The sequence below is a fragment of the Oncorhynchus mykiss genome, chromosome 21, assembly GCF_057628025.1.
Source record: "Oncorhynchus mykiss isolate SJ-2025 chromosome 21, ASM5762802v1, whole genome shotgun sequence".
In the NCBI taxonomy this organism is placed as follows: Eukaryota; Metazoa; Chordata; class Actinopteri; order Salmoniformes; family Salmonidae; genus Oncorhynchus; species Oncorhynchus mykiss.
Genome location: NC_143042.1, coordinates 44,074,523 through 44,101,584, shown reverse-complemented (window position 1 = coordinate 44,101,584; position 27,062 = coordinate 44,074,523). Strand labels below are relative to the sequence as shown.

Here is a 27,062-nt window from a genome sequence, read left to right as displayed (position 1 = left end):
GTGTAAAGTACTTAAATAAAAATATTTTAAAGTACTACTTGAGTAGTTTTTGGGGGTATCTACTGTACACTTTACTTGACTATTTATATTTTTGACTACTTTTACTTTTTCTTCACTACATTCCTTAAGAAAATATTGTACTTAGTACTCCATACATTTTCCTTGACACCGAAAAGTACTCATTACTTGCTTAGCAGGACAGGAAAATGCTCCAATTCAGGCACTTATCAAGAGAACATCTCTGGTCATCCCTACTGCCTCTGATCTGGCGGACTCACTAAACACACATGCTTCATTTGCAAATTATGTCTGAATATTGGAGTGTGCCCCTGGTTATCCATACATTTTCAAAACAAGAAAATCTTGTTTGCTTAATATAAGGAATTTGAAATGATTTATACATGTACTTTTACTTTTGAAACTTAAGTATAATGTAGTAATTACATTTACTTTTGATACTTAAGTATATTTTCAACCAAATACTTTTTTACTTTTACTCCAGTAGAATTTTACTGGGTGACTTTTACTTTTACTTACTACTCATTTTCTATTAAGGCATCTTTGATTTTACTCAAGTATGACTAATTGGCTACTTTTTCCACCACTGTGTAGGACACAACAGCACTTGAGCAGTACGGGTAAATCCTGCCTGAGGGAACCATTGTCCTCAGCTAACTGTGGAGAGAGATATCTGAAAGAACATCTGTCATCATCTTTGAGAAGGGCAGTCTATACAAACACACACTCCCGCGCACACACACACACACTCACAACTGTCTACTGTAGACACACACATACTGTGTTCTAATGCTTGCTCGACTGTTTTTCCCGCATTTGTACCGTAAAGATCACTCTTTTTTAATCGACAATGAGTAAAATGATATATGAATGTACTGTACTTACTTCTGGACACCCGCACCAGCTCCGAAACACTGAAGACTCCTGATTTGATGAAGCTGTCTTCCAAGTAAACTGCAGAAACAAAAACAAAGATAGACAATATATCAATACAATATATCAATCAAAACATTAAACCATATATGCTTTGTGTTCTAGGAACTTACAGCAAGTTATATTCATAAGGATTTAAGCTGGTGATAAAGTAATAAATCATTACTTGATTCCCTGCTTACTGCACACAGGGACGAGAAAACAATTCTCGACCCAAATATCTCTGTAATAAAACAGAGCCTCCTTCATCGACCCACCACCTGGTGGTTCTCTGTAGCTCAGTTGGTAGAGCATGGCGTTTGCATCACCAGGATTGTAGGTTTGATTCCCAGGGTCCACCCATACGTAAAATGTACGCACAGATAAAAAGCTAAATGCCGTATATGATATTTATTATATTAACACAGCTCCAGACTGAATAATGTCAATACTGAAAATACTGAAACATGGAGGCTTTGAAGTGCAATATGTATGGGGGCCAGAATGTAAGAAAAAAATCCCAGAACCAATCGGTCAAGCCTGGTCCCAGATCAGTTTGTGCTGTTTATATACAGTTGAAGTTAACATACACTTAAGTTGGAGTCATTAAAACTCATTTTTCATCCACTCCACAAATTTCTTGTTAACAAACTATAGTTTTGGCAAGTCGGTTAGGACATCAACTTTGTGCATGACACAAGTCATTTTTCCAACAATTGTTTGCAGACAGATTATTTAACTTATTATTCACTGTGTCAAAAGTTTACACACACTAAGTTGACTGTGCCTTTAAACAGCTTGGACAATTCCAGAAAATGATGTCATGGCTTTAGAAGATTCTGATAGGCTAATTGACATAATTTGAGTCAATTGGAGGTGTACCTGTGGATGTATTTCAAAGCCTACCATCAAACTCAGTGCCTCTTTGCTTGACATCATGGGAAAAAAGAAAAAAAAATGGTAGTCCTCCACAAGTCTGGTTCACCCTTGGGAGCAATTTCCAAATGACTGAAGGTACCATGTTCATCTGTACAAACAATGGTACGCAAGTATATACAACTTGGGATCACGCAGCAGTCATACCGCTCAGGAAGGAGATGCGTTCTGTCTTAAAATACTTTGGTGCGAAAAGTGCCAATCAATCCCAGAACAACCTTGTGAAGATCTGGAGGAAACAGGTACAAAAGTATCTATATCCACAGTAAAACAAGTCCTATATCGACATAACCTGAAAGGCCGCTCAGCATGGAAGAAACCACTGCTCTAAAACCGCCATAAAAAAGCCAGACTACAGTTTGCAATAGCACATGGGGACAAAGATCGTACTTTTTGGAGAAATGTCCTCTGGTCTGATGAAACAAAAATAGAACTGTTTGGCCATAATGACCATCCCAACCGTGAGGCACAGGGGTGGCAGCATCATGTTGTGGGGGTGCTTTGCTGCAGGAGGAGCTGATGCACTTCACAAAATAGAGGGCATCATGAGGATGGAAAATGATGTGGATATATTGAAGCAACACCTCAAGACATCAGTCAGGAAGTTAAAGCTTAGTTGCAAATGGGTCTTCCAAATGGACAATGACCCCAAGCATACTTCCAAAGTTGTGGCAAAATGGCTGGAGTGGCCATCACAAAGCCCTGACCTCAATCCTATAGAACATTTGTGGGCAGAACTGAAAAAACGTGTGCGAGCAAGGAGGCCTACAAACCTGACTCAGTTACACCAGCTCTGTCAGGAGGAATGGGCCAAGCTTGTGGAAGGCTACCTGAAACGTTTGACCCAAATTAAACTATTTAAAGGCAATACTACCAAATTCTAATTGAGTGTATGTAAACGTCTGACCCACTGGGAATGTGAAGAAAGAAATAAAAGCTGAATTAAATCATTCTCTCTACTATTATTCTGACATTTCACAATCTTAAAATAAAGTGGTGATCCTAACTGACCTAAGACAGGGAATTTTTACTAGGATTAAATGTCAGGAATTGTGAAACTGAGTTTAAATGTATTTGGCTAAGGTGTATGTAAACTTCCGACTTCAACTGCATTTGTCACGCCAATGACCATAGTGAGTCGGCACTACAGCACAAAGTAGATCTGGGACCAGGCTATCCAGACAGACATGTCACTGACTCCCAGAATTACTTTGACATTTCATCCTTTGATGTTCTGAGGAGGTCCATTGGGTGTGCCAACTACAAAGGGGGAAGGCGTGAGTCTAGATTACGATTGGCAGCTACATGCACTTTCTTCCTCCTAATGTCTCAAAACAAGCCAGCGGGCGTCCCAGAGAAGGGAAGGGAACTGTGCCACTGTAGAGGAAGCATCTAGGGAGGCCCTCCCAGGGTCTGAGTCATTGGCTCAACGTTTGCTCAACGTTGTTTGACTTGGCAGCGAAACGCACACCCAGGGCAGGCAAAACCTGCTCTTTAGGAATGGACCTAATTACGTTCTCTCTCTATTTTCATTCCTGGCCCGTGATGACATAGTCCAGGTCAGTCCAGGAGAGCAGCAACAGGCTGCCGGAGATTATTTGGAGCGGCAGCCATTTTGTTTGGCTAGCTAGCAGACTGGCTAGCCAATTTAGCTCAGCTATCCAACCCTTCTTGGCAAGGAAGACAACTATGGCCTCAGACTTCCATTAGTGTACTACAGAGGAGCACATAAAGGGGTCTAGCCTCCATGTTTCACAATCTTTTCTTGTCTCTTAGATGCAATTAGTATTGTAAGTAGCTGACAGCACCATCATTATGAGATACCATACGTACATTCAGATGGGTGTAATCTGCATATCTGCCAAACTATCTTACCACGAAATGTTCCAGGTGAGAGCATAGACTATATACAAAGATACATATTTCTGCTATGGACCTTACATAAAAAGAGCACTGCTATAAACAGATACCACAGTAATCATTCTACCAGGTGAGGATATACTATATACAGTACAGAGAGGGGACTGGGAACTATAGAGCTATGATTGACAGCACAGAGGTTGGAGAACAGTGACAGTCAATTTCAGGTACATACCTGGAGGGTTGTTGCCTGGCTCATTGTTACTGGGACTTCCTGACTGCTGTGCGTCTGTAACACAGATATAAAACCATACTTCAATTGCGAACCTCAGATCATGAAATACCAGAAAAGGTCATTAAAGTTCAGCACTCTTCTATCAATTGAAGTAATTCAAATGAGCTTGATGGGAATTAATGTAAACCACCCAGTGTTGCCAAAGCAATACGAGGACATGTCCAAAGTACCCTGAATGTCACAGGTGGCCAAAAACAAACAAGCAAGGTGCTGTTAAAGATCTGATTTCATCTCAAACTAGACACAATATCAACTGGAGTCTACACAGAGTATGGTGATTATATAACGAATATTCTGCAGCTTCCTTAGTTTGTGTCTGAGATTTTTATTTTCATATTTCTGCGGACGTGTCAGTCCTGGCAGACCAAGCCAGATGTGCGCTGATGTACAGTACCAGTCAAAAGTTTGGACACCTACTCATTCAAGGGTTTTTGATAGTCCCACTAAGAGCAAACCAGATGGCATGGCGTGTCGCTGCAGACATGCTGGATAAGTGTGCCTTGAATTCTAAATAAATCACAGACAGTGTCACAAGCAAAGCACCCCCACACCATCACACCTCCTCCTCCATGCTTCACGGTGGGAACAACACATGCGGAGATCATCCGTTCACCTAATCTGCGTCTCACAAAGACACAGCGGTTGGAACCAGAAATCTAAAATTTGGACTCATTAGAACAGAGGACAGATTTCCACCGGTCTAATGTCCATTGCTCGTGTTTCTTTGCCCAAGCAAATCTCTTCTTATTATTGGTGTCCTTTAGTAGTGGTTTCTTTGCAGCAATTCGACCATGAAGGCCTGATTCACGCAGCCTCCTCTGAACAGTTGATGTTGAGATGTGTCTGTTACTTGAATTCTGTGAAGCATTTATTTGGGCTGCAATTTCTGAGGCAGGTAACTCTAATGAACTTATCCTCTGCTGCAGAAGTAACTCTGGGTCTTCCATTCCTGTGACGGTCCTCATGAGAGCCAGTTTCATCATAGTGCTTGATGGTTTTGCGACTGCACTTGAAGAAACTTTCAAAGTTCTTGAAATGTTCCTCATTGACTGACCTTCATGTCTTAAAGTAATGATGGACTGTCATTTCTCTTTGCTTATTTGAGCTGTTCTTGCCATAATATGGACTTGGTCTTTTACCAAATAGGGCTATCTTCTGTATACCACCCTACCTTGTCACAACACAACTGATTGACTCAAACGTATTAAGGAAATAAATTCCACAAATTAACTTTTAACAAGGCATACCTGTTATTTGAAATGCATTCCAGGTGACTACCTCATGAAGTTGGTTGAGAGAATGCCAAGAGTGTGCAAATCTGTCATCAAGGCAAAGGGTGACTACTTGGAAGAATCTAAAATCTTAAATATATTTTGGTTACTACATGATTCCATATGTGTTATTTCATAGTTTTGATGTCTTCATTAATATTCTACAACGTATAAAATAGTAAAAATAAAGAAAAACCCTTGAGTGAGTAGGTGTGTTTAAACTTTTGACTGGTATTATATATAATAGCGTAAAAAGCCTTCAGCTGGGGTGGAAAGAGGCAATAAGACAAGGTTAAAAATATGAGGTAAAGTGTTATCCTGACCTGCACACAAAGACTGGTTGATTCTGGCTGGCTTTTTACAGGGCTTGGGTTAGGGAGAACATGGTGTGTCTCTGCCTCGTCCTGCCCTGCCTGGCCCTGGGAGAAGCATGCACATAGCACATGCAACGGGTGGGGGATAAGCTCTGAAACATGTCAGGAATTCTCCCCATAAGGTAGCGCCTACCCTAGCCTAACCACGTGGTTCCTCTGATTGATGTTGTTACCTTACAGCACCTTTGGGAGGAGGATAAGCTGGCGTTCCTCAGCCGTTGCCGCGCTCGTTAGTCACCGCCAACCACCAGAGGCCATTTGAGTATCGTCTCCCAACCGTCACGCAACACTAACAGATATTCAAACAATGCTCACAAGCACCTGGCTTTTAACATAAACACGAGTCCAGAGGTACTCGAGTACTATTTGAGAAGGTCCGGTAACTCAAATTTCATAGGTGGCAAAGGTCCGGATGGATATTGTCATTTATTGGTGCCGTAACAAACCTCCACCTCGCAACCCATGGGACCCCAAACTGTTCACACCCCTCTTGTTGGTAGAGAGAAAATGTTGCAGTTTTAAAGCTAATTTCTGGTAATTCTACACACTGAGCATGGGGCACAGATTTTTGTTGTTATTGCCATTTTAAAGCTAATTTCCTACTATTCTACACATTTTTCCATGTCTTATGTGTTTATAGGATACCAGGATCGCAGTCAGGCCAAGTGTTTTTTCTTGGGGGGGGGGGGGGCGCAGTCCATATTGACCCCGTTCTGGGTCCGGATCCAGACCGCGGGCCTCCAGTTGAGTATGGAAGCACTACACCATATCATATACAATAAACAGGTCCACAAATAGGTCCACAGATGAAAAGTAGCTCCAAAGAGGTTACTTAAATTTCCCCAAAACAGCAGTACCTCTCCACACTACACACCACTATTCCCTATAAAACCTACTGTAGCATCGGCCTATCAGAGTCGAGCAATATCAGCGTCACTGACACCCAAAGAACATATGGGAGAGAAGGAGAGGAGGACCCCCCCTTCCTTCCTTCCCTCCCTCTACCAACCCCCACTTCAACCAACCATACAGGGAAACAAAACAAATCAAATAAAATGTTATTGGTCGCCTACACTTATTTAGCAGATGTTAGTCCGGGTGTAGCGAAATACTTGTGTTCCTAGCTCCTACAGTGCAGTAAACAGTACAACATTGAATGGCTGGGCTGTGTTTGACTTGAGTTCCATAAGGTTTTACTGTACCACAGCCACCCCCACGTGTTCCTCCTGTGCTTGATGTATGAGCTATGCACAATGAGAACCACAGGGTTGTGATATGATCTACGCCTTAAATGCGGAGTGAGGAACAGAGGCGGGAGACGGCTGAACTCAGATAGCCTCGCCTTGCAACAACACTCCTTTTCCTGCTGCTGAGACTTCCCTCTCTCATAAGCTCCATTTCAGAGGTTAAAAAAAAGGAGAGAGAGAGATAGAGAGAGAAAGAGGAATAGAGAGAGAGAAGAAAAATTAGAAGAAAAAACGTTGAGAGATTTATTCGCTCCCCACCCCCTCTAAATTTGACCATTAAACAGCACTGCAAAAACGGAATGTTCTTGGCCACGGCTCAACAATGACAAAGTAGGGCGGGAACAACACCACCATACGTTAAGTGAAAAAATCCACCCTTATGTTTAACCGTGAATAGTCACAACTTTGAGCTCTCTTTACAGGATACAGAGGACACAAGGGAAGTCTGTTGTTGATAGCTTGCTCTCTTTTCGATGCCTAAGTTGGCTACTTTGTTAGCGTGTCGTGTCTGGTTTGTTGGCTTGTAAGACACAATTTTTCGGGAAAATAAATTAGTCTCTGGTTTGTAATTCACATGATTTTAGTAAAAACCGTATGGTGCTATTGACTTCACAGGCACATCACGTGGGCACATTTGTCATTTAAAATATTTTCTAATGAGATACAATTATATTTCTATACTGAACAAAAATATATACGCAACATTATAAAGTGTTGTTTAGATGTTTCGTGAGCTGAAAGAAAATCTCCCAGAAACGATCCATTCGCAAAAAAAGATTGTCTCTCAGATTTGGTGCACAAATTTGTTTACATCCCTGTTAGTGAGCATTTGCCAAGCTAACCCATCCACCTGACAGGTGCGGCCTATCAAGGAGCTGATTAAACAGCATGGTCATTACACAGGTGCACCTTGTGCTGGGGACAATAAAAGGCGACTCTAAAATGTGCAGTTTTGTCACACAACACAATGCCACAGATGTTTGGAGGGAGCACGCAATTGGCACGCTGACTGCAGGAACGTCCACCAGAGCTTTTGCCAGAGAATTGAATGTTCATTTCTCAACCATAAGTCACCTCCAATGTTGTTTTAGAGAATTTGGCAATACGTCCAACCGGCCTCACAACCACAGACCGTGTTACCACGCCAGCTCAGGACCTCCAGCTCAGGACCTCCTTCTTTACCTGCAGGATCGTCTGAAGGGGGAAGGGGTGCTAAGGAGTATTTCTGTATTTAATAAAGCCCTTTTGTGGGGAAAAACGTATTTTGATTGGCTGGGCCCTGGCTCCGCAATAGGTGGACCTGGCTCCCAAGTGGGTAGGCTTATGCCCTCCCAGGCCAACCCATGGCAGCACCCCTGACCAGTTATGTGAAATCCATAGATTAGGACTTAATTAATGTATTTCTAGTGACTGATTTCCATATATGAACTGTAACTCAGTGAAAGCTTTGAAATTGTTGCATGTTGAGTTTATATTTTTGTTCAGTGTATGTTACATGCCACAGTCAAGGGCTTTTGTGCCAATGGTTTGTGTGGAACAACGTCCCTACAGTAATGTGATGGCAAGTGGATCCTCCCACTTTCTTCCTCCCTGCCACCCTGGCACTTCCCACCCTCATGCCACTTTCAGACCCATCCATCAGTCTAGTTACAAATGCCAACTATTACCCTCTCCCAGGAGAGAGAGAAAGAGAGAGACAGGCGAGGAGGGAGACAGATAGATGAGAGAAAGAGGGAGGGTGAGAAAGAGTTGAAGATTGAGAGAGGGAGGGGGGGGGAAGAGAGAGAGAGAGAGAACACAATTAGACCCAACCAAATCATGTGAAAACAAAAAGATAATTACTTGACACATTGGGAAGAATTAACAAAAAACAGAGCAAACTAGAATGCTATTTGGCCCGAAACAGAGAGTACACAGTGACAGAATACCTGACCACTGGTCAGGAAAGCTTTGACTATGCACAGATTCAGTGATCATAGCCCTGCTATTGAGAAAAGTCGCCGTAGGCAGACCTGGCTCTCAAGAGAAGACTCCACACTGCCCACAAAATGGCCACAAAATGAGGTGGAAACTGAGCTGCACTTCCTATCCTCCTGCCAAATGTATGACCATATTAGAGACACATATTTCTCGCAGATTACACAGACCTTTGTGAGAGAGAGAAGGTGGGAAGCTGGTTTGTCTAACCTGGAACAGACCATTGTGAGAGAACAGGCAAAAGACCAGATGGTCGTGGTAATTAAAGAAGCCAGCCAGCTGAAGTAGAAGCAGCATCTTCTCTCTGCTTCCCTACAGTCCAACTGGAGCCACCTGGAAGAGTTGAGAGGGAATCCAGGCATATGGCATCTTCTGTCTGTCAACCCCTCTCAGAGGCATGAGGGAGCCCTATAATCTGAGAGCTGGAAAACCCCTGGCATCGCATACATCACAAGAACCCAGTTATTCTTGCGTGTGTGCCTGTGTTGTACAATTGTATGCTGTGTAAATGTAAGTCTGCATGCAAGAAATAAACTATCTGAGACAGAAATGAGAAGAGGGGTGAAGACTTCCCGTCACAGAAAACACCTCCTATCGGCATCCAAAGGTGCATCAAACCTTCCAAATGGAGACCAATCCAAGACCAATCCATTCGTCTTAAAATAAACTTCAGTAACCCGTGAATAAACAGTGTGGTCTCGGTCTGTGAGGTAGGTCTCTGGCTCTGACTCTGCCCTGAGAGTTTGGCAAGGCCCTGATCACAACACAACATACCAGGGACACACAGCCTCGCTCCAAAAACAACATTTCTTGGCACCTCTCCGTCCCTGTCACTTGTTTAAACAAACAAACAAACTGGGCCCTCGAAGGAGGAGAAAGGAAAGCTAAACATAGGTTTTTAGGATCTTGGCTGTGACTTGACTAGGATCTTTAGGATCTTGGCTGTGACAGAGGAGTGACAGGTTGGGATTGTTGGCTATTGACATGTACTGACTTTGTTTCATACCTTCCGTTTTGACACAACAATGATCATAACACTTATTTCATATTTTGAATGCTTCTTTTACTTTCTTTCTTTCTTTCTCTCTCTCGCTCTCTTTCTCTCTCTCTCTCTCTCTCTCACTCTCTCTCTCTCTCTCTCTCTCTCTCTCACTCACTCACTCACTCACTCACTCACTCACTCACTCACTCACTCACTCACTCACTCACTCACTCACTCACTCACTCACTCACTCACTCACTCACTCACTCTCTCAGCCCTAATGCGTCACCTGCCTGGATATTATAAACACTCAATCTTTTGCACCCACCTTCTTCTAGTTTGGCATGATACCCTAAAACCTAAGTCCAGCCCCTACCCTCACCCCCTTTAACCACACGGTGCATATTAAACCAGTCACATACTTTTACAAACTTTCTTTCTCTCTCGCTGCGGTGCATCCATTTGATCCCACAAACACGCACACTCTCACACACACACACTCTCACATACACACACATCCCACAGCACACACACACTCTCACATACACACACATGCCACAGCACACACACTCTCACATACACACACATCCCACAGCACACGCACACTCTCACATACACACACATCCCACAGCCCACACACACACTCTCACATACACACACATCCCACATACCAAGCACACTCTTACATACACACACATCCCACAGCACACACACATCCCTGAGCACACACACACTTTTACATACACACATGCTCGCTGCAGATGAATACCACCGTCGACATTTCAGAGGGAAGAGAGAAGCCGTCTGGCAGCCATTTTAGAGTGGTGCAGCTGGGGTCTGTGCACATGTAAAGCTGTGGCTGCCAGAGGCATGGGTCCCGAGCCAAGATGCATCTCTGCGGCTGAGGGAGAGAGGGCGGGAGAAGAGAGGGGAGAGAAAGGCGTAGAAATATATCCTAATTACAGCACCGCTCAGGCCGTAATGTTTCAACAATACAGCTGTGTGCAGTGTAAATATTTAACATGGCCACACTTTCCATCCCTGTTCTGCATTACTTTGGCTGAGGAGCAAGCCGTTAGGGGGGTAGGCAAACTGTCAATCTGCCTGTCTATCTGTATGTCTATCTGTCTGTCCTGGTGTACATAGCCGTAGTGTCTGTGTATATATGTGTGTGTGTGTGTGTGTGTGTGTGTGTGTGTGTGTGTGTGTGTGTGTGTGTGTGTGTGTGTGTGTGTGTGTGTGTGTGTGTGGTGGGGGGGGGGGTGTTGTTAACAGGCTTTTTCCCGTGTCTTCCTCTGCTCCTGGTTTCTATCATTCACGGCTTAGCCATGATGACCTCATCATTGTGGGCCCGGTTCCAACACCGGTAGATCCTAGTTCTCTCTCAAATGTTGCTCTACCACTGCATTTATCTCTGTCTCTGGGTCTGTAAGAGTATCTCTTATCTTTTGTCTCTTCTCTTGTCTGCCTACATGTATCTCTCTCTCTGTATCGCGATCTGTATCAATTCTTATCTAGACAGTATTGTATTGAATAGTATACATTTTCCTTTCCACTTCTAAATATTTGTCTACATCTAACCTGGTATCTTTCAATCCTCCACTCTTTTCCTGTCACTTTTTCTCTCATCTTAGTGGCCCCCTCTCTCTCAATCTCTCTGTCACTCCCACTCCCTTTCTTTCTCACCCCTCTCTCTCGCCCCTTCTCTCTCTCCCTCTCCTTCTCTTTCTCGCCCCTTCTCTCTCTCCCTCTCCCTCTCTTTCCCGCCCATTCTCTCCCTCTCCCTGTCTCATTTTGTTGACTAAACAAATTTACCTTTATCGGAGACAGCCGCAACCCAAACATGCCAAACAAAAGATAGGGCAAGGAAATCTGCCCAGAAAAGTAATAGCAGTTGGCAGTATTAATGGTATTATAAGCAATTGAAATTACTTTACAATGCATATTGTTTACAATAATAATAATAATAGGCCTTTAATTTGTGACATTCACTGCTAAAATTGACTAAATTTGACCGCCAAGATATTTTATGTTAAAAATGCGAATGGTGGTCCTCATGAGCTTTTGACTCCGGAACGGAAAATGTTGGGAACCGCTGACCTAGACAGCATGGGTGATGAAACAAGCCCACACAAACAAAACTACATTTTCTTTATATCGACTGCAGACATGGTACAAAAAAAATCCTGTCTAGGAACACATTTTAGGGTTGTGGGACAACAAGGGTAAAGTTGAAAAGACTGAAGGAACAATGACATTTAGCCTTTTTTATTCCATTGAGAGACACCACAGACTTGTTTAATTGGATAAGAGTGGCACACACACACACACACGCGCACGCATGCACGCACACACACAAACACACACACACACACACGCACAGTGAGACAGTGAGACAGTGGGACTGTCATGTTTTGAGACATAGGAATCAAGTGTCAGACAGACAGGGTCAGACCAGAACAATCAGTAGAGGAGGAGGAGGAGGGGGTGAGGAGGAGGAGGGGGAGATGGAGGGGGGGGGGTCCATACAACTTTCAGCCTGTAACACAGAACGAACGCATTCATAGATAGCTATGGTCTGTGTGTGTGTGTGTGTGTGTGTGTGTGTGTGTGTGTGTGTGCGCGCCCTCTGGGGAAGAAGAGACATGCATGCTAATGACACTGGAGAGCAGGTCTCCTTTCTCTTTCACTTTTTTCGGGACTCAATGCTGTCTGGTCCCCGAACTCTCACGGGGGTGAAAAGAGGAGCGCTTTTACAGCGTCCGAGAAAACAGACTTCTCATTCAGGTCAACAAACAGTGTGGCATCGCCCACATTAATTCCAGAAAGGTACGGGAAGAATGGCTGAATCGACTGACACATCATTAGTGAGGATAGGCTAGGCCAGGGGAAAAAGAGAGCGAGAAACAGAGGGAGAGACAGAGGGAGAGAGAGAGAGAGAGAGAGAGAGAGGGACTTGGGAATAAAAAGAGATGAGAGATAGAGAGGAGAGACAGGGTACAGAGAGTAGAGACAGGGTACAGAGAGGAGAGACAGGGTACAGAGAGGAGAGACAGGTTACAGAGAGGAGAGACCGGGTACAGAGAGGAGAGACAGGGTACAGAGAGGAGAGACAGGGTACAGAGAGGAGAGACAGGGTACAAGAAGAGAGACAGGGTACAAGAAGAGAGACAGGGTACAGAGAGGAGAGACAGGGTACAGAGAGGAGAGACAGGGTACAAGAAGAGAGACAGGGTACAAGAAGAGAGACAGGGTACAAGAAGAGAGACAGGGTACAGAGAGGAGAGACAGGGTACAGAGAGGAGAGACAGGGTACAGAGAGGAGAGACAGGGTACAGAGAGGAGAGACAGGGTATAGAGAGGAGAGACAGAGTACAGAGAGGAGAGACAGGGTACAGAGAGGAGAGACAGGGTACAGAGAGGAGAGACAGGGTACAAGAAGAGAGACAGGGTACAGAGAGGAGAGACAGGGTACAGAGAGGAGTGACAGGGTACAGAGAGAAGAGACAGGGTACAGAGAGGAGAGACAGGGTACAGAGAGGAGAGACAGGGTACAGAGAGGAGAGTGTGGGCATATACATGTATGTGCGTGCATGCCCACATGTACTCATTCACGTATGCACATACACATGCATGTGGACTGCTGACATATGCACGAATACATACATGCATACACACACAAACACTATGAAATTACATACAGATAAACACACTACAAACTTACAATAAACACAGAAAGCCTGTCAAGTGATAGACATGCGCACGTACATAGACAAACACACACACACACACACACAAAAACAAACACACACACATGCATACACACGTTGTGCCCTGTTCCATGGCAACGCCTCCAGCCATGCAAGACATAACCTGACAATGACATGGCTACAGTAACATGACTTCACGTCCCAATCCTACTACTAAGGTTCTGTCATAGACATTCTACAACTAGATCAGCCATTCACTTACACTGGTACTTTTTATATAGACATTCTACAACTAGATCAGCCATTTCACTTACACTGGTACTTTTTATATAGACATTCTACAACTAGATCAGCCATTAACTTACACTGGTACTTTTTATATAGACATTCTACAACTAGATCAGGCATTCACTTAGACTAGTACTTTTCTATATAGATATTCTACAACTAGATCAGTCATTCACTTACACTAATACTTTTCTATATAGACATTCTACAACTAGATCAGGCCTCCACTTACACTAGTACTTTTCTATATAGATATTCTACAACTAGATCAGGCATTCACTTACAACTTACATAAGGGAGCTTAAAATTCTAATGATTAACAGAACATTTACCACCTTGACTTAGTGTAAAGCCAGCATAAAGGCAGCCTAACCTTAACCTCTCTCTCAAACAAAACTGCACTGAAGAGCACAAACACATATCACAATATGTTGGTTCTAGGCTGTTCGTAAAAACAAACGGAAACCTATGATGTCCCAACAATGTACCCATCAGCACGAGCGTTAAAACAACAGATCGATTTTGGTATGCATCGGACACACAATTTGCTCTGTTGTCACTTCATTTATGTCTGAGGTGGCATTTGCATTTGCCCGCTGCCCATGCTGCCTGTCCTGGAGTGGAATAATGGGTTGAGTGGTGAGGAGGTTGATGTCACTTCCTACAAAACCAGGAGGAGCCATCTTTGGCTGGTCCAAGGGTCCACTTTTATACGTGGCGGAGGGAGGGAAGGGTGAGACTATAGTTTAATTATGCATGCGTGTTTTTCATTCATGGTGGTGGTGGGAGAGGGGTTTTGTGGGCGAGGACCAATGACATTCCACCGTAGCCCCCTCTCCTCATTCTACCTCTCTCTGTCTCGTTCTCTCACCAGTCCCGGGACTGCGTGGGCTAATGAGGTGACACTCACCGTCTGGAGGCTAGCCAAAACAGTCCATTAACTCCTAACAAATAGTGAAGAGGATGATGAAGTAAGGGGGGTAGAAGTGAAACGGGAGGAAGAGGAGGAATGAGGAGGGAGAGACAGAGAGAAAGACAGACAGACAGACAGACAGATGGAGAGAGAGAAAAAGACAGACAGACAGACAGACAGACAGAGACAGACAGACAGACAGACAGAGAGGAAGAGAAGCTGAAGTCTGCTACTGGGGTGGTGTTTTGTAGTTGTGAATGAAGCCGCGGGGGGTTGGGGTGTGTGTGCGTGTGTGCAGGATGGTGGTGGTGCGTGGTAATGCGTGGCGGGATTGGTTCAATAGAGGCGGCGTTCCAGTGTTGAACTGCATGGGCCAGGGGGGTTGGGGTTTTTGGAAAGGGGCTGCTGCTAGCACAACGCCACGGCAAAGAAAACCCACCCAGACAAACAGAACGTTGACAGAGTGGCTGTGTGATTCTGCTCTTTCATCCTTTCATCCCCCATCCATTCAACACCCCCCCACACCCCCTGTCTGATAATTATGAGACAAATGCACAGGTCCCCTGCTGATGAGTGGAATGGGAGCCCCACAGTGGAGGGTTCAAACCTGCTGCATGTTGTCTGGACTGGGAAAAGGAGAGAGGGAGAAAGAGAGAGAGAGAGCGAGAGAGAGAGAGACAGAGAGAGAGAGAGAGAGAGAGAGAGAGTGGGTGTAAAGTGATTTCTAGGGAAATCCCCCACTCTCCCAGGAAAATGACGGGTGGTAGTCGGGTAGATCTTCAGCTTTGACACACTAGACGGCAAAAAAGTTTTTGTTCCACAATGTATCTGGTTGGTTAGACGGCTAATTTTCTCTAACCTCTCTTTCGTAACAGTATTATGTGAACATTCCTTCTAACAACATTCCAGGAAATCTATGTTTTAGGAAAACTCCAGGGGGATTGTTCAATCATGTTATCTCATCATAACCAAATGAGTACCAGACCAATTTTGTTTTTAAACGTAAGTTGTGAGAACTGCAGTCAATTTAGTATTAATACCCACAAAACACCAGTCTCAACGTCAACAGTGAAGAGCCGACTCCGGGATGCTGGCTTTCTAGAGTTCCTCTGTCCAGTGTCTGTGTTCTTTTGCCCATCTTAATCTTTTATTTTTATTGGCCAGTCTGAGAGATGGATTTTTCTTTGCAACTCTGCCTAGAAGGCCAGCATCCCAGAGTCGCCTCTTCACTGTTAACTTTGAGACTGGTGTTTTGAGGGTACTATCTAATGAAGCTGCCAGTTGAGGACGTGTGAGGCGTCTGTTTCTCAAACTAGACACTCTAATGTACTTGTCCTCTTGCTCAGTTGTGCATCGGGCCTCCCACTCCTCTTTCTATTCTGGATAGAGACAGTTTGCGCTGTTCTGTGAAGGGAGTAGTACACAGCGTTTAATGAGATCTTCAAAATATATTTGTCACATGCGCCGAATTCAACAAGTGAAATGCTTACTTACAAGCCCTTAACCAACAATGCAGTTCAAGAAAGAGTTAGGGGTAAAGTGACTATGCATAGATGATAAACAGCGAGAAGCAGCAGTGTAAAAACAAATGGGGGACGGGGGCCGTACCACTGTTGTGTCGTCAGCAAACTTAATGATGGTGTTTGGCCACGCAGTCGTAGGTGAACAGGGCGTACAGGAGGGGACTAAGCACACACTCCTGAGGGGCCCCAGTGTTGAGTATCAGCGTGGCAGATGTATTGTTGGCTACCCTTACCACCTGAGGGCGACCCGTCAGGAAGACCAGGATCCAGTTGCAGAGGGAGGTGTTTAGTCCCACGGTCCTTAGCTTAGTGATGATCTTTGTGGGCACTATGGTGTTGAACGCTGAGCTGTAGTCAATGAACAGCATTCTCACATAGGTGTTCCTTTAGTTCAGGTGGGAAAGAGCAGTGTGGAGTGCGATTGAGATAGCATCATCTGTGGACCTGTTGGGGCGGTATGCGAATTGGAGTAGGTCTAGGGTATCCATGATGATGCTGTTGATGTGAGCCATGACCAGCCTTTCAAAGCACTTCATGGCTACCGAGTTCTAGAAGTTTTGGCAAATTTATTGAAATTCAAATACATAAATATCTAATTTACATAAGTATTCCCACCCCTTAGTCAATACTTTGTAGAAGCATCTTTGGCAGCGATTACAGCTGTGAGTCTTTCTGGGTAAGTCTCTAAAAGCATTCCACACCTGAATTGTGAAACATTTGCCCATTATTCTTTAAAAATACTTCAAGTGCTGTCAAATTGGTTGTTGATCATTGCTAGACAACCATTTTCAGGTCTTGCCATATATTTTCAAGTAGATTTAAGTCAAAACTGTAACTTGGCCACTCAGGAACATTCACTGTCTTCTTGGTAAGCAACTCCAGTGTAGATTTGTCCCTTTTTAGGTTATTGTCCTGCTGAAAGGTGAATTCATGTATAGTCGACCAATGTATGGTCGAAAGCACACTGAACCAGGCTTTCCTTTGTGCTTAGCTCAACTCTGTTACTTTTTTATCCTGAAAAACTCCCCAGTCCTTAACGAAACAAAGAATACCCATAACATGATGCAGTCACCCCTATGCTTGAAAATATGAAGAGTAGTACTCAGTAATGTTGTATTGGATATGCCTCAAACATAACACTTTTTATTTAGAACAAAAAGTGAATTGCTTTTCCACATTTGTTGCAGTAGTGCTTTAGTGCCTTGTTGCAAACAGGATGCATGTTTTAGAATGTTTTTATTCTGTAGAGGCTTCCCTATTTTCACTCTGTCAATTAGGTTATTATTGTGGAGTAATTACAATGTTGTTGATCCATCCTCAGTTTTCTCTTATCACAGCCAATGGCCTCATGGTGAAATCCCTGAGCTGTTTCCTTCCTCTACGGCAACTGAGTTAGGAGAACACCTGTATCTTTGTAGTGACTGGCTTTATTGATACACCATCCAAAGTGTAATAAATAACATTTTAAAAAGAAAATACACATCTACCAATAGGTGCCCTTCTTTGCGAGGCATTAGAACATCTTCCTGGACTTGGTGGTTGAATCTGTGTTTGAAATTCTCTGCTCGACTCTGGGACCTTATTATTGCGCACAGAGTGAGTCCATGCAACATATTATGTGATGTGTTAAGCACATTTTTACACCTGAATTTATTTAGGCTTGCCAAAACAGAGGAGTTGAATACCCAAATGACTCTTCAGATTAAAATGTTAAAATAATGCGGAAACATTTTTGAAAAACAGAATTCCACTTTGATATTCAAATCAAATCAAACATTATTTGTCACATGCGCCGAATACAACAAGTGTAGACCTTACCGTGAAATGCTTACTTACAAGCCCTTAACCAACAGTGCAGTTCAAGAAGAGTTATTATTGGGTAGTGTGTTTAGGCCAGTGACAAAAAAATCTAAATTGAATCCATTTGAAATTCCAGCCGTAACACAACATTTTGGGGGAAGAGTCAAAGTGTCTGAATACTTTCTGAAGGCACTGTGTTAGAGTTGATTTATTGGCATAATGTTGGAGCATAGTTAACTACTGTAAATGAAAGTTAGCTACTGTAAATGAAAGTTAACTACTGTAAATTAATGTGAGCTACTGTAAATGTTCCTCTCGGATGAAAATATAACCAACACAATTCAGATCTCAGACACTTGGCCTGCGAATGGCTACCAACAGTACAGTGTCAAAAAATACTTGCAGACTTAATTTTGAATGGAGGATTCCATATCTTTATAACTCTGAACTCCAGCCAGCGACGAATGCCTGTGACTCCCACTAGCCAATCTTACTACCGCGAGCCTTTGGCTGATGACTTGGAGAACGGAATCCCCACTTGCAGGAGAGGTGGGCAGTGATAGTGGGAAGTGCCAGGGCAAGAGGGTGCCTCTCAGAGGGCAAGCATGGCCTCTCTCCAGCTGGGCGAGAGGCCACGAAGGAACTCTGCCCTCTGCCACCCTCACCCTGTGCCAATGACACAGATGTAAACACATATCCATACACACAACGCCAACGACCTCACACACCTTAATTACGACGTTGGATGAATTATTGGCTCATATAATTCCACATCTAAGGCAAGGCGGAGTGGCCTTGGTCCAAGACAGACAATGGAACAAAGCTGTGCACTCATTCAGACAGCTTTGCTGGCAGTGGTAACCATGTTTGGAACGAAGTGGTGTTTAATGTGTCATTACAAACATAAAAACAGACTACCAGCACTGCCAACAGATGTCGGCAAGGCAATTCTTTACTGCCATGACAAAACTTCAATACGGGGAAAATGCCAGCAGGTGCAAATGAAGACTGAATGTTCCCTTATTCATGTTTTTCTTCACACAACTGTGCTTCAGTGTTCCATCTTCAGTGTTCCATCTTCAGTGATCCATCTTCAGTGTTCCATCTTCAGTGATCCATCTTCAGTGATCCATCTTCAGTGTTCCATCTTCAGTGAACCATCTTCAGTGTTCCATCTTCAGTGTTCCATCTTCAGTGATCCATCTTCAGTGATCCATCTTCAGTGTTCCATCTTCAGTGTTCCCAGCATGTGATTGAGATATGGATAAGTATTGTATTGGCTGAAAGCTAACAGGACATTTTGACGACGGCACATTACCTCAGAGATGGGCATCCCATGGAGATGGATCAACTAAATGCAGTGCTGTGGTGCTGGAACATCACAAATGTAAACGGTCCAGAGCTGTGTCTTGTGGTATACCATACTACCACCAAATGTCAACAGAGGGCTGGAGTCTGGTTTCCAATGTTTCCACCCCCTACCCAAACCATACGCCCAGTAATGTCCTCAGGTAAAGACTGTTAAAACCGCTCAACGATCCTAGTACCCTGCTCGGATATAAGAGGACGACAGGCTGTGGAGTAGGTGTCATAAAAACGTCTGCATGCCGCATGGCCAGTAAAACCCTTCCTTTCCTGCTAATGAGCCCAAACATCGGAGCTAGCAAGACGTTGTTATGAACCCCATGCCAGGGCCGGGTTAAACCAATGCCAGCCACGATGATATAGGGAGAGGGGCTGTAAGGGAGGGGGGTTGGGTGGTTCCCAAGTAACGGTAACACACCTGGAAAAAGGTTTTAGCAGGGGGTTAGGGCTGGGGGGAACTTGTGTTGCAACACATAAACACGTGTTGGTCAGAGGTGTTCAGCGCCATTTCTGAGTAACAGAAACAAGCTGCAGTCCTGATACTGCAGGACTTTGAGATGGGCTCATTCGTTTTCGCTGTAGGGTCATGCGGACTCGGAGCAGTCTGTCTTAGCAGACCAGAGCGGAGTGGTTGGAACAGTACACACCCTCACATATCTCAGGAGGAGCAACGAATGGTGTTGCCCACCACAAGGTCAGAGTGATCTGGCAGGGTTCCAGAAGCAGCATAAAACCCCTCCTCCACACCTCCTGGAGCTATCGCCTTGGGGAGCTCCCAAATGCACCGACAATCAATAATCAAACACACACACACACCACCAAACAACTTGAAGATATGAGTAACGGTGCCCCACCTCCATCCTTAGAAAAATGCACGCACGCGCATGCACACACACACATGCACTCGCACACACACATGCACTCGCACACACACACACACACACACACACACACACACACACACACACACACACACACACACACACACACACACACACACACACACACACACACACACACACACACACACACACACACACACACTCCTCCAACCCACAAGTTCCTCCTCACAAAGGAGTGTAAGGAGTGTGTGTGAAGAGTTTGTATGAAGATTCCTGGCTACAACTAAAGGAAGCAAATCGTCCCAGTGCTCCCGAGGTCTCCTGGGGCAGCTTACATGGGCAACCGTTTGGGAGAAGGGAACCAACCGCTAAATTTATTCTGCATGTATGAAAAGCTGTAAACAATGGTATTTAAGAATTGGGGTTGCATGAATGCTACAGGGATATGGCTGTGTTGCCATTGTAAATGATGTACTGTATCTATAGGAACATAATATAAGGATATACATGTTAGACCTAACCCAGGGTAGGCATCATCACAGCCTGGCTGCACATCTTCTGGTGGACAAAATACAGGGAAGATACCTAAAACAAAGATACCTGTCATGTGACCTAATTTGCCAGCGCCTTGAAAGGTGTTCATTATTAAGATTATATAGTGGTGCCTTGAGAGGTGTTCATTATTAAGATTATATAGTGGTGCCTTGAGAGGTGTTCATTATTAAGATTGTATAGTGGTGCCTTGAGAGGTGTTCATTATTAAGATTGTATAGTGGTGCCTTGAGAGGTGTTCATTATTAAGATTGTATAGTGGTGCCTTGAGAGGTGTTCATTATTAAGATTATATAGTGGTGCCTTGAGAGGTGTTCATTATTAAGATTATATAGTGGTGCCTTGAGAGGTGTTCATTATTAAGATTATATAGTGGTGCCTTGAGAGGTGTTCATTATTAAGATTGTATAGTGGTGCCTTGAGAGGTGTTCATTATTAAGATTGTATAGTGGTGCCTTGAGAGGTCAACTGTTTGGGTTGGATGTGTCCTCATAATGCTGTTTCACTCTTTCCCACGAAGCTCCCAATTTTGTAGTCTCTCAAAAATGTTCACACGGATGACAGCAAAAGCAGGCCGCCATTTTACAGTAACATGAAACGGTAGAACTTGGCCTAAATATCTATTTTACAGTAACATGGAACTGCAGAACTGAGCCTAAATATCACACTAATTTTTTCCATCATTTGAAAAATCTGGAATTTCCCTCTTTCGCCACTTCCCCCCTTTCCTCTACCTTTCCCTCCCCTCCTTCCCCGGTGCTCTTTCCTCCACTTCCTCCAGTTTGCTAGGATAGTCCACCCAGCCTGATGATGGGGGTCTTTACACCCAGCTGTGTATGCATGTGCGTTTGTGTGTAAGGGGGGGGGGGGTTGTGTGTGTATGTGTATGTGTATGTATGTGTGTATGCGTGGTGTTTGTGTGTGTGTGTACATATTAGTGTGTGCTTGGTGTTTGTGGGGGGGGGGGGGGTTTGTGTGTGTATATGTGTGCGCGTGGGGGAGAGGAGGGGTTGTGTGTGTGTATGTGTGTGTGTGGGGGGGGGGGGGGTTGTGTGTGTGTGTATGTGTGTGGGGGGGTTGTGTGTGTGTATGTGTGTGTGTGGAGGGGGTTGTGTGTGTGGGGGGAGGTTGTGTGTGTGTGTGTGTGTGTGTGTGTGTGTGTGTGTGTGTGTGTGTGTGTGTGTGTACATTGTTAGACATGACCACCTTGTTGACCTGATGGCTAGCGAGGTCAGACAAGTGGTCTCACAAACAGCACACATTATTGTGTAAGGTGAGGCTGGTTTGATGTTGATGATTATGTGTTTTCCGGCCAAATACAACAGATATTGTTGTTTTTGGGGGAGGCCATGGGGAGGTGTTCATTTTGGGCTGCTCATTGGACGGCTACATGGATTAGGTGAAGGTACTAGCTGGTGGCTCTGATATTTGGCAGTCTCGGCCATTCACACAGGCTTGCAGTGCGTGGCCTCCAGATTTCGGACCTGATAAAAACTAGCAATTGGCTAAGTACTGCTCTGTTTCAGTTGTCGTGGGCAGCCAGGCTGTTTGGAGATGGAGGTGCTTTCTGTACCCTTGAGTGCCATGCAGACAGGGACCTGAGCAACCGGGCCGAGAGGGGCAAGACAGGGGAAAGTTGCCCTGGGTGTCACTGTTTGAGTAGATCTGTGCTCTCCTGGGTCTGATTCCCTCATCACCCCTCCCCGTCGCAATCTAGCGAGCCCCTCAGAAGACAAATATTGTTCCCATTGTAGTTTTTTTGTGCTCTGTAGTGTACTCAGAACACCTTGTCTCCTCACCCTAACAACATTGCAAAGGGCGAGAGCCATCAAATCCTTATTTCAACCTCGGGCAATTTTCCATCGTCTGGGGTAATCCCCCCCACTCTGTCACAACCAGACGTCTAGCAAGCACGACCGTTTAACCACAGTGTCCTCATGTTGTTCTATCAACAGACCAGATACTGTAGGCTCTCTCGTATCGAGGTCTTTTTCTGCTACGGTAGTTCCTTTCTTTCTTTTATTTAGAGTTCTAATGATGTCCTCTGTCCCACCTGCTACATCTGCACTGTATTAAAGTAACTGGAGTGACAATTATCAAATGGAGTGACAATTATCAAATGGAGTGACAATTATCAAATGAATAATGAAAAGGAGTCAAATACTTCACAATGTTTTTGCACAAAAACATCTCTACAGATGGGAGAAGTGGTGGTCACATAACTCAATTTGTTCCGCAAGAGATTGTAAATAATTCACCATGACAACTAAACAATCAAGCTATTGTATGTAGGAAAATACTGTACGCTGATAAGCTCATTACATTCAGTTGGAATGAAATATGCAGGCTATGCATTGAATGTACTTTTCAATTAAGATTGCTTCCGCAAGTATGTACAATGTTAACACGGACCAAATGAATGGGGTTCTCCCACCATAAATCTATTGAGCTTAAAACATGTTAAGACCAAGGGGGCAAAGGGATCTTCCTTTCGGAGGGAGTTTGGAGAGGCTTCGTTCCAGGTGGCTGTAAAACGTTATCTACACTTTAGTAGAGCTGGATAGCCCATTGCATTGCATCACGGGAACTGGGAAGAAAATCAAATAGCTACCATTGGCTCATCAGATGCTGTAATCCCGTTCTTGGCAATAGCTCATCTACTGTAGTGTACAACTACCCCCTCCCCCACCACACACACAAAAATGACCGCCCCTTGGAAAGTAGTGAGGACGTTTTTTTTCTGAGAGAAAGTCAAGTGAAAACACTATCTTTCTTCTGACAGCAAGCATGCACAGTAGTCCTAGTCCCCACCCTGGCTGGTTGGCAGCCCTGCCGAAACACTTCCCATTTGCAGTGCAGTGCTGGGGCCGGATCCAAGCCACTTGAGCTTTGGCATGGCTCACCTGGAACACCCCAGGACTCCTGCAAACACACGCCAGCAACGGGCCAATCCACTCCGGGCGGCCATACTGTAACAGCAAACACAGTAAGCAACGCCGAGTAGAAAGGACAGTGTTAAGACAAAAATGGTTATGTAAAAAGGTTATGTAAGCTACTATATACGGGAGTGGTACCTTATATGCAAAGAACAGAACCGTTATCAGAATTATACAGATCGTATGTCACCATATGGAATTCTTTTAACACATAATGTATTTCCTGTCTACTGGGAGCCCTCTTTAGGAGGAGGGGAAACAAAGTATGTATGGAAGGAGGGGGCGGGGGGGGGGGGGGGGGGGGGGGGGGGGCTTGGAGGGGGGCGGCCCAGGCACGCTCAGTGAAAATATGCCTCATGCACTCGTTGAACTTGGGGCCTTCGCAGGCTTCTCTCCTCTCAAGGTTACAGGAGGAGGGCCTGTTGTGCGGGGAAGAAGCAGTATGAAGAGGAGTCGAGCGATTAGGGCCTGGCGATTCGACACAAAGAAACAGTTCAAATTGAAACTAACTTCATTTTCTAAGTCTTACCGAGATGTAAACATTAAGATTTAAAAAGTATAAACTTTTCAACTTAAATTAGTCTCGTCTTCAACCATGCAAAGGGAAGCCCTAGTGTTGTTGGACTATGGAGGAACGAGTGTCTCTGGCCCAGATAATAGAGGGTAGCGACCGCTGAGTGCCTTTGACATCGAGCTTCCTTCCCCTCCTCAGAGCCCGGGATCCGGGCCATGTATCCTCTAGCCGCACCCCTGGGCTTCGTCCACACAAAGGTAGGAAGCTGGCCCCCAGAGCAGCACCACCACACTGCATTGTGATGCGGCCACTAAATCACGTCTTGTTTCATCCACGATGCTCTTTATGCACGTTTTCAACAGGGGAAACCATAAACACAACAACTGCCAGTAAATGCCACTGTCTGGAGAGAAGAGAAAAGATGACAGGGATATTAGCTAATTGAAGTCGATATGGTTCGTGGTGACGTTTGAACTTCACCTCTCGATACTTAAACAAGAAAACCTGTGTGTCCACGAAGGAAGAGGCAACAGATCCTAACAGAGATAGTATATGAAGGCCAGAGATCTGGAAAGCTTTTCAGGAAGAGGCAACAGATCCTAACAGAGATAGCATATGAAGGCCAGAGATCTGGAAAGCTTTTCAGGAAGAGGCAACAAATCCTAACAGAGATAGTATATGGAGGCCAGAGCCTCTGGAAAGCTTTTCAGGAAGAGGCAACAAATCCTAACAGAGATAGTATATGAAGGCCAGAGCCTCTGGAAAGCTTTTCAGGAAGAGGCAACAGATTCTAACAGAGATAGTATATGAAGGCCAGAGATCTGGAAAGCTTTTCAGGAAGAGGCAACAGATCCTAACAGAGATAGCATATGAAGGCCAGAGATCTGGAAAGCTTTTCAGGAAGAGGCAACAAATCCTAACAGAGATAGTATATGAAAGCCAGAGCCTCTGGAAAGCTTTTCAGGAAGAGGCAACAGATTCTAACAGAGATAGTATATGAAGGCCAGAGCCTCTGGAAAGCTTTTCAGGAAGAGGCAACAAATCCTAACAGAGATAGTATATGAAAGCCAGAGCCTCTGGAAAGCTTTTCAGGAAGAGGCAACAGATTCTAACAGAGATAGTATATAGAGGCCAGAGCCTCTGGAAAGATTTTCAGGATAAGGGAGTGTCAACAAAGCCAAAGGCCCACCAATTTATAATGTTTTGCTCCTAAATGGTACATTGGTTTTGAACATATCAACAATTCATAATTGTATTATCACAGATTATATAAAACACAGGGAAAACTGAATTGTAACTGCACTGGGCCTTTAAAAGGAGCTCTTTTCGTGGACTTCAAAACATCAGACAAGTCAAAGCCGCCGTTTGGCCCACCATAGTGCCCACCGCCTATCTCAATCGCACTGCCTTTTCCCACCTGGACAAAAGGAGCACCTATGTTCATTGACTACAGCTCAGCGTTCAACACCATAGTGCCCACAAAGCTCATCAAGCTAAGGATAAGGACCCTGGGACTAAACACAACTGGATCCTGGACTTCCTGACGGGCCTCCCCCAGGTGGTAGGCAACAACACATCTGCCACACTGATCCTCCACACTGGGGCCCCTCAGGGGTGGGTGCTTAGTCCCCTCCTGTACTCTCTGTGCACCCACGACTGCGTGGCCAAACACCACTCAAAACTGTCGTCATTTATAGGCAGTACATCATTTGAGTGTTGAAAAAACAAATGAACATTCTGTATAAAGAAGTGGGTCACTCATAATGAAAGTTGGGCTCAGCTTTGCCCATGTGGCTAAATAAATAGTCAATTAAACCCGAGTCAGACAGCTAATGTTGCTGCACACTTAAAATGGCCGCCATATCTGGAGTCTTTGGACGATATAAGAAAATATAGCCCATCAAACACAAAGAAAGGCTATAGAGAGAATCATCAAGAGGTCGGTTGGGAATCTGACAGAGTATTAGACAGTCAGTTTGGGGTTGTTGACGCCATGGTTTAGAGCGTCACTTGAGGATCTCTTCGTTTGTGGAGGAAGCAGCAAACAAATTAAGAGGCATGAGCTCACAGACTTAGTCGATTAGAATGTTATTTATTAGGCTAACTCGTCGCTGGTGTGGGGAGAGATGGTAAACAAGTTTGTTTCTTATATCATCAAGATGTCTTATGCTATTGGGAAGGTATAAGATGAGAGCTGAGGCAAGAAAACTACATTTCAATAACAAACCAAAAATGTGTCCATTTGAGATAATGCCTACTAATAAAGCACTGATGGAATACCGATTTAGCACACATAGTTCAATTAGGTTTGTTATATTACAAACCTACGCAGTTTGCTGGGAAATGTTGAAGCGATAAACAATGTTGCCTAATTTACCTGATTTGACCTTGTCAGCTGCAGCATAATCTGGTTGACTTTTATGGGGTTGTACAGCCACACAGTTTACCCTTATTCTCATCTGCACTTCATTAAAACAGGGGAGTGTTGGTGTGCTGCGCAAGATTTGTGGGGAATTAAAACTGCCTTAGCTATAGACCGTAGGCCTATGTAAGGGAATGTATTGCATAGCCTTGGAAAAGTTGAAAACATTCAGCAATTAAAAATTAAAAATAACACAGGCCAAAAAAACATTTGATACCGCGTCCAAAACAGTGGGTTTTCCTGGGGGATGATGTTTCCCGACCAGAAAATGTTTTTGACATTTGATGTCTTGATGGTTTTAGCAGTCGAATCTCATCCACAGCTG

The 27,062-nt window shown here is 44.3% G+C and overlaps 1 protein-coding gene across 24 annotated transcripts in view; it reads right to left on the bottom strand.

Moving 5' to 3' along the window:
• LOC110500628 (nuclear factor 1 B-type) overlaps positions 1 to 27,062 on the bottom strand; it is a 101,685-nt gene that overhangs the window by 38,281 nt on the left and 36,342 nt on the right. For 12 of the 24 annotated variants that reach the window (XM_090214720.1, XM_090214721.1, XM_090214729.1 and 9 more), the window contains exons 3-4: positions 3,962 to 4,015; positions 904 to 972 (exon numbers count right to left, since the gene is read on the bottom strand). In XM_090214720.1, coding sequence (XP_090070846.1) covers positions 904 to 972; positions 3,962 to 4,015 — 123 coding nt within the window. The remainder of the gene's footprint in view (positions 1 to 903; positions 973 to 3,961; positions 4,016 to 27,062) is intronic. The other 12 variants (XM_090214732.1, XM_090214722.1, XM_090214730.1 and 9 more) reach the window with 1 other exon arrangement.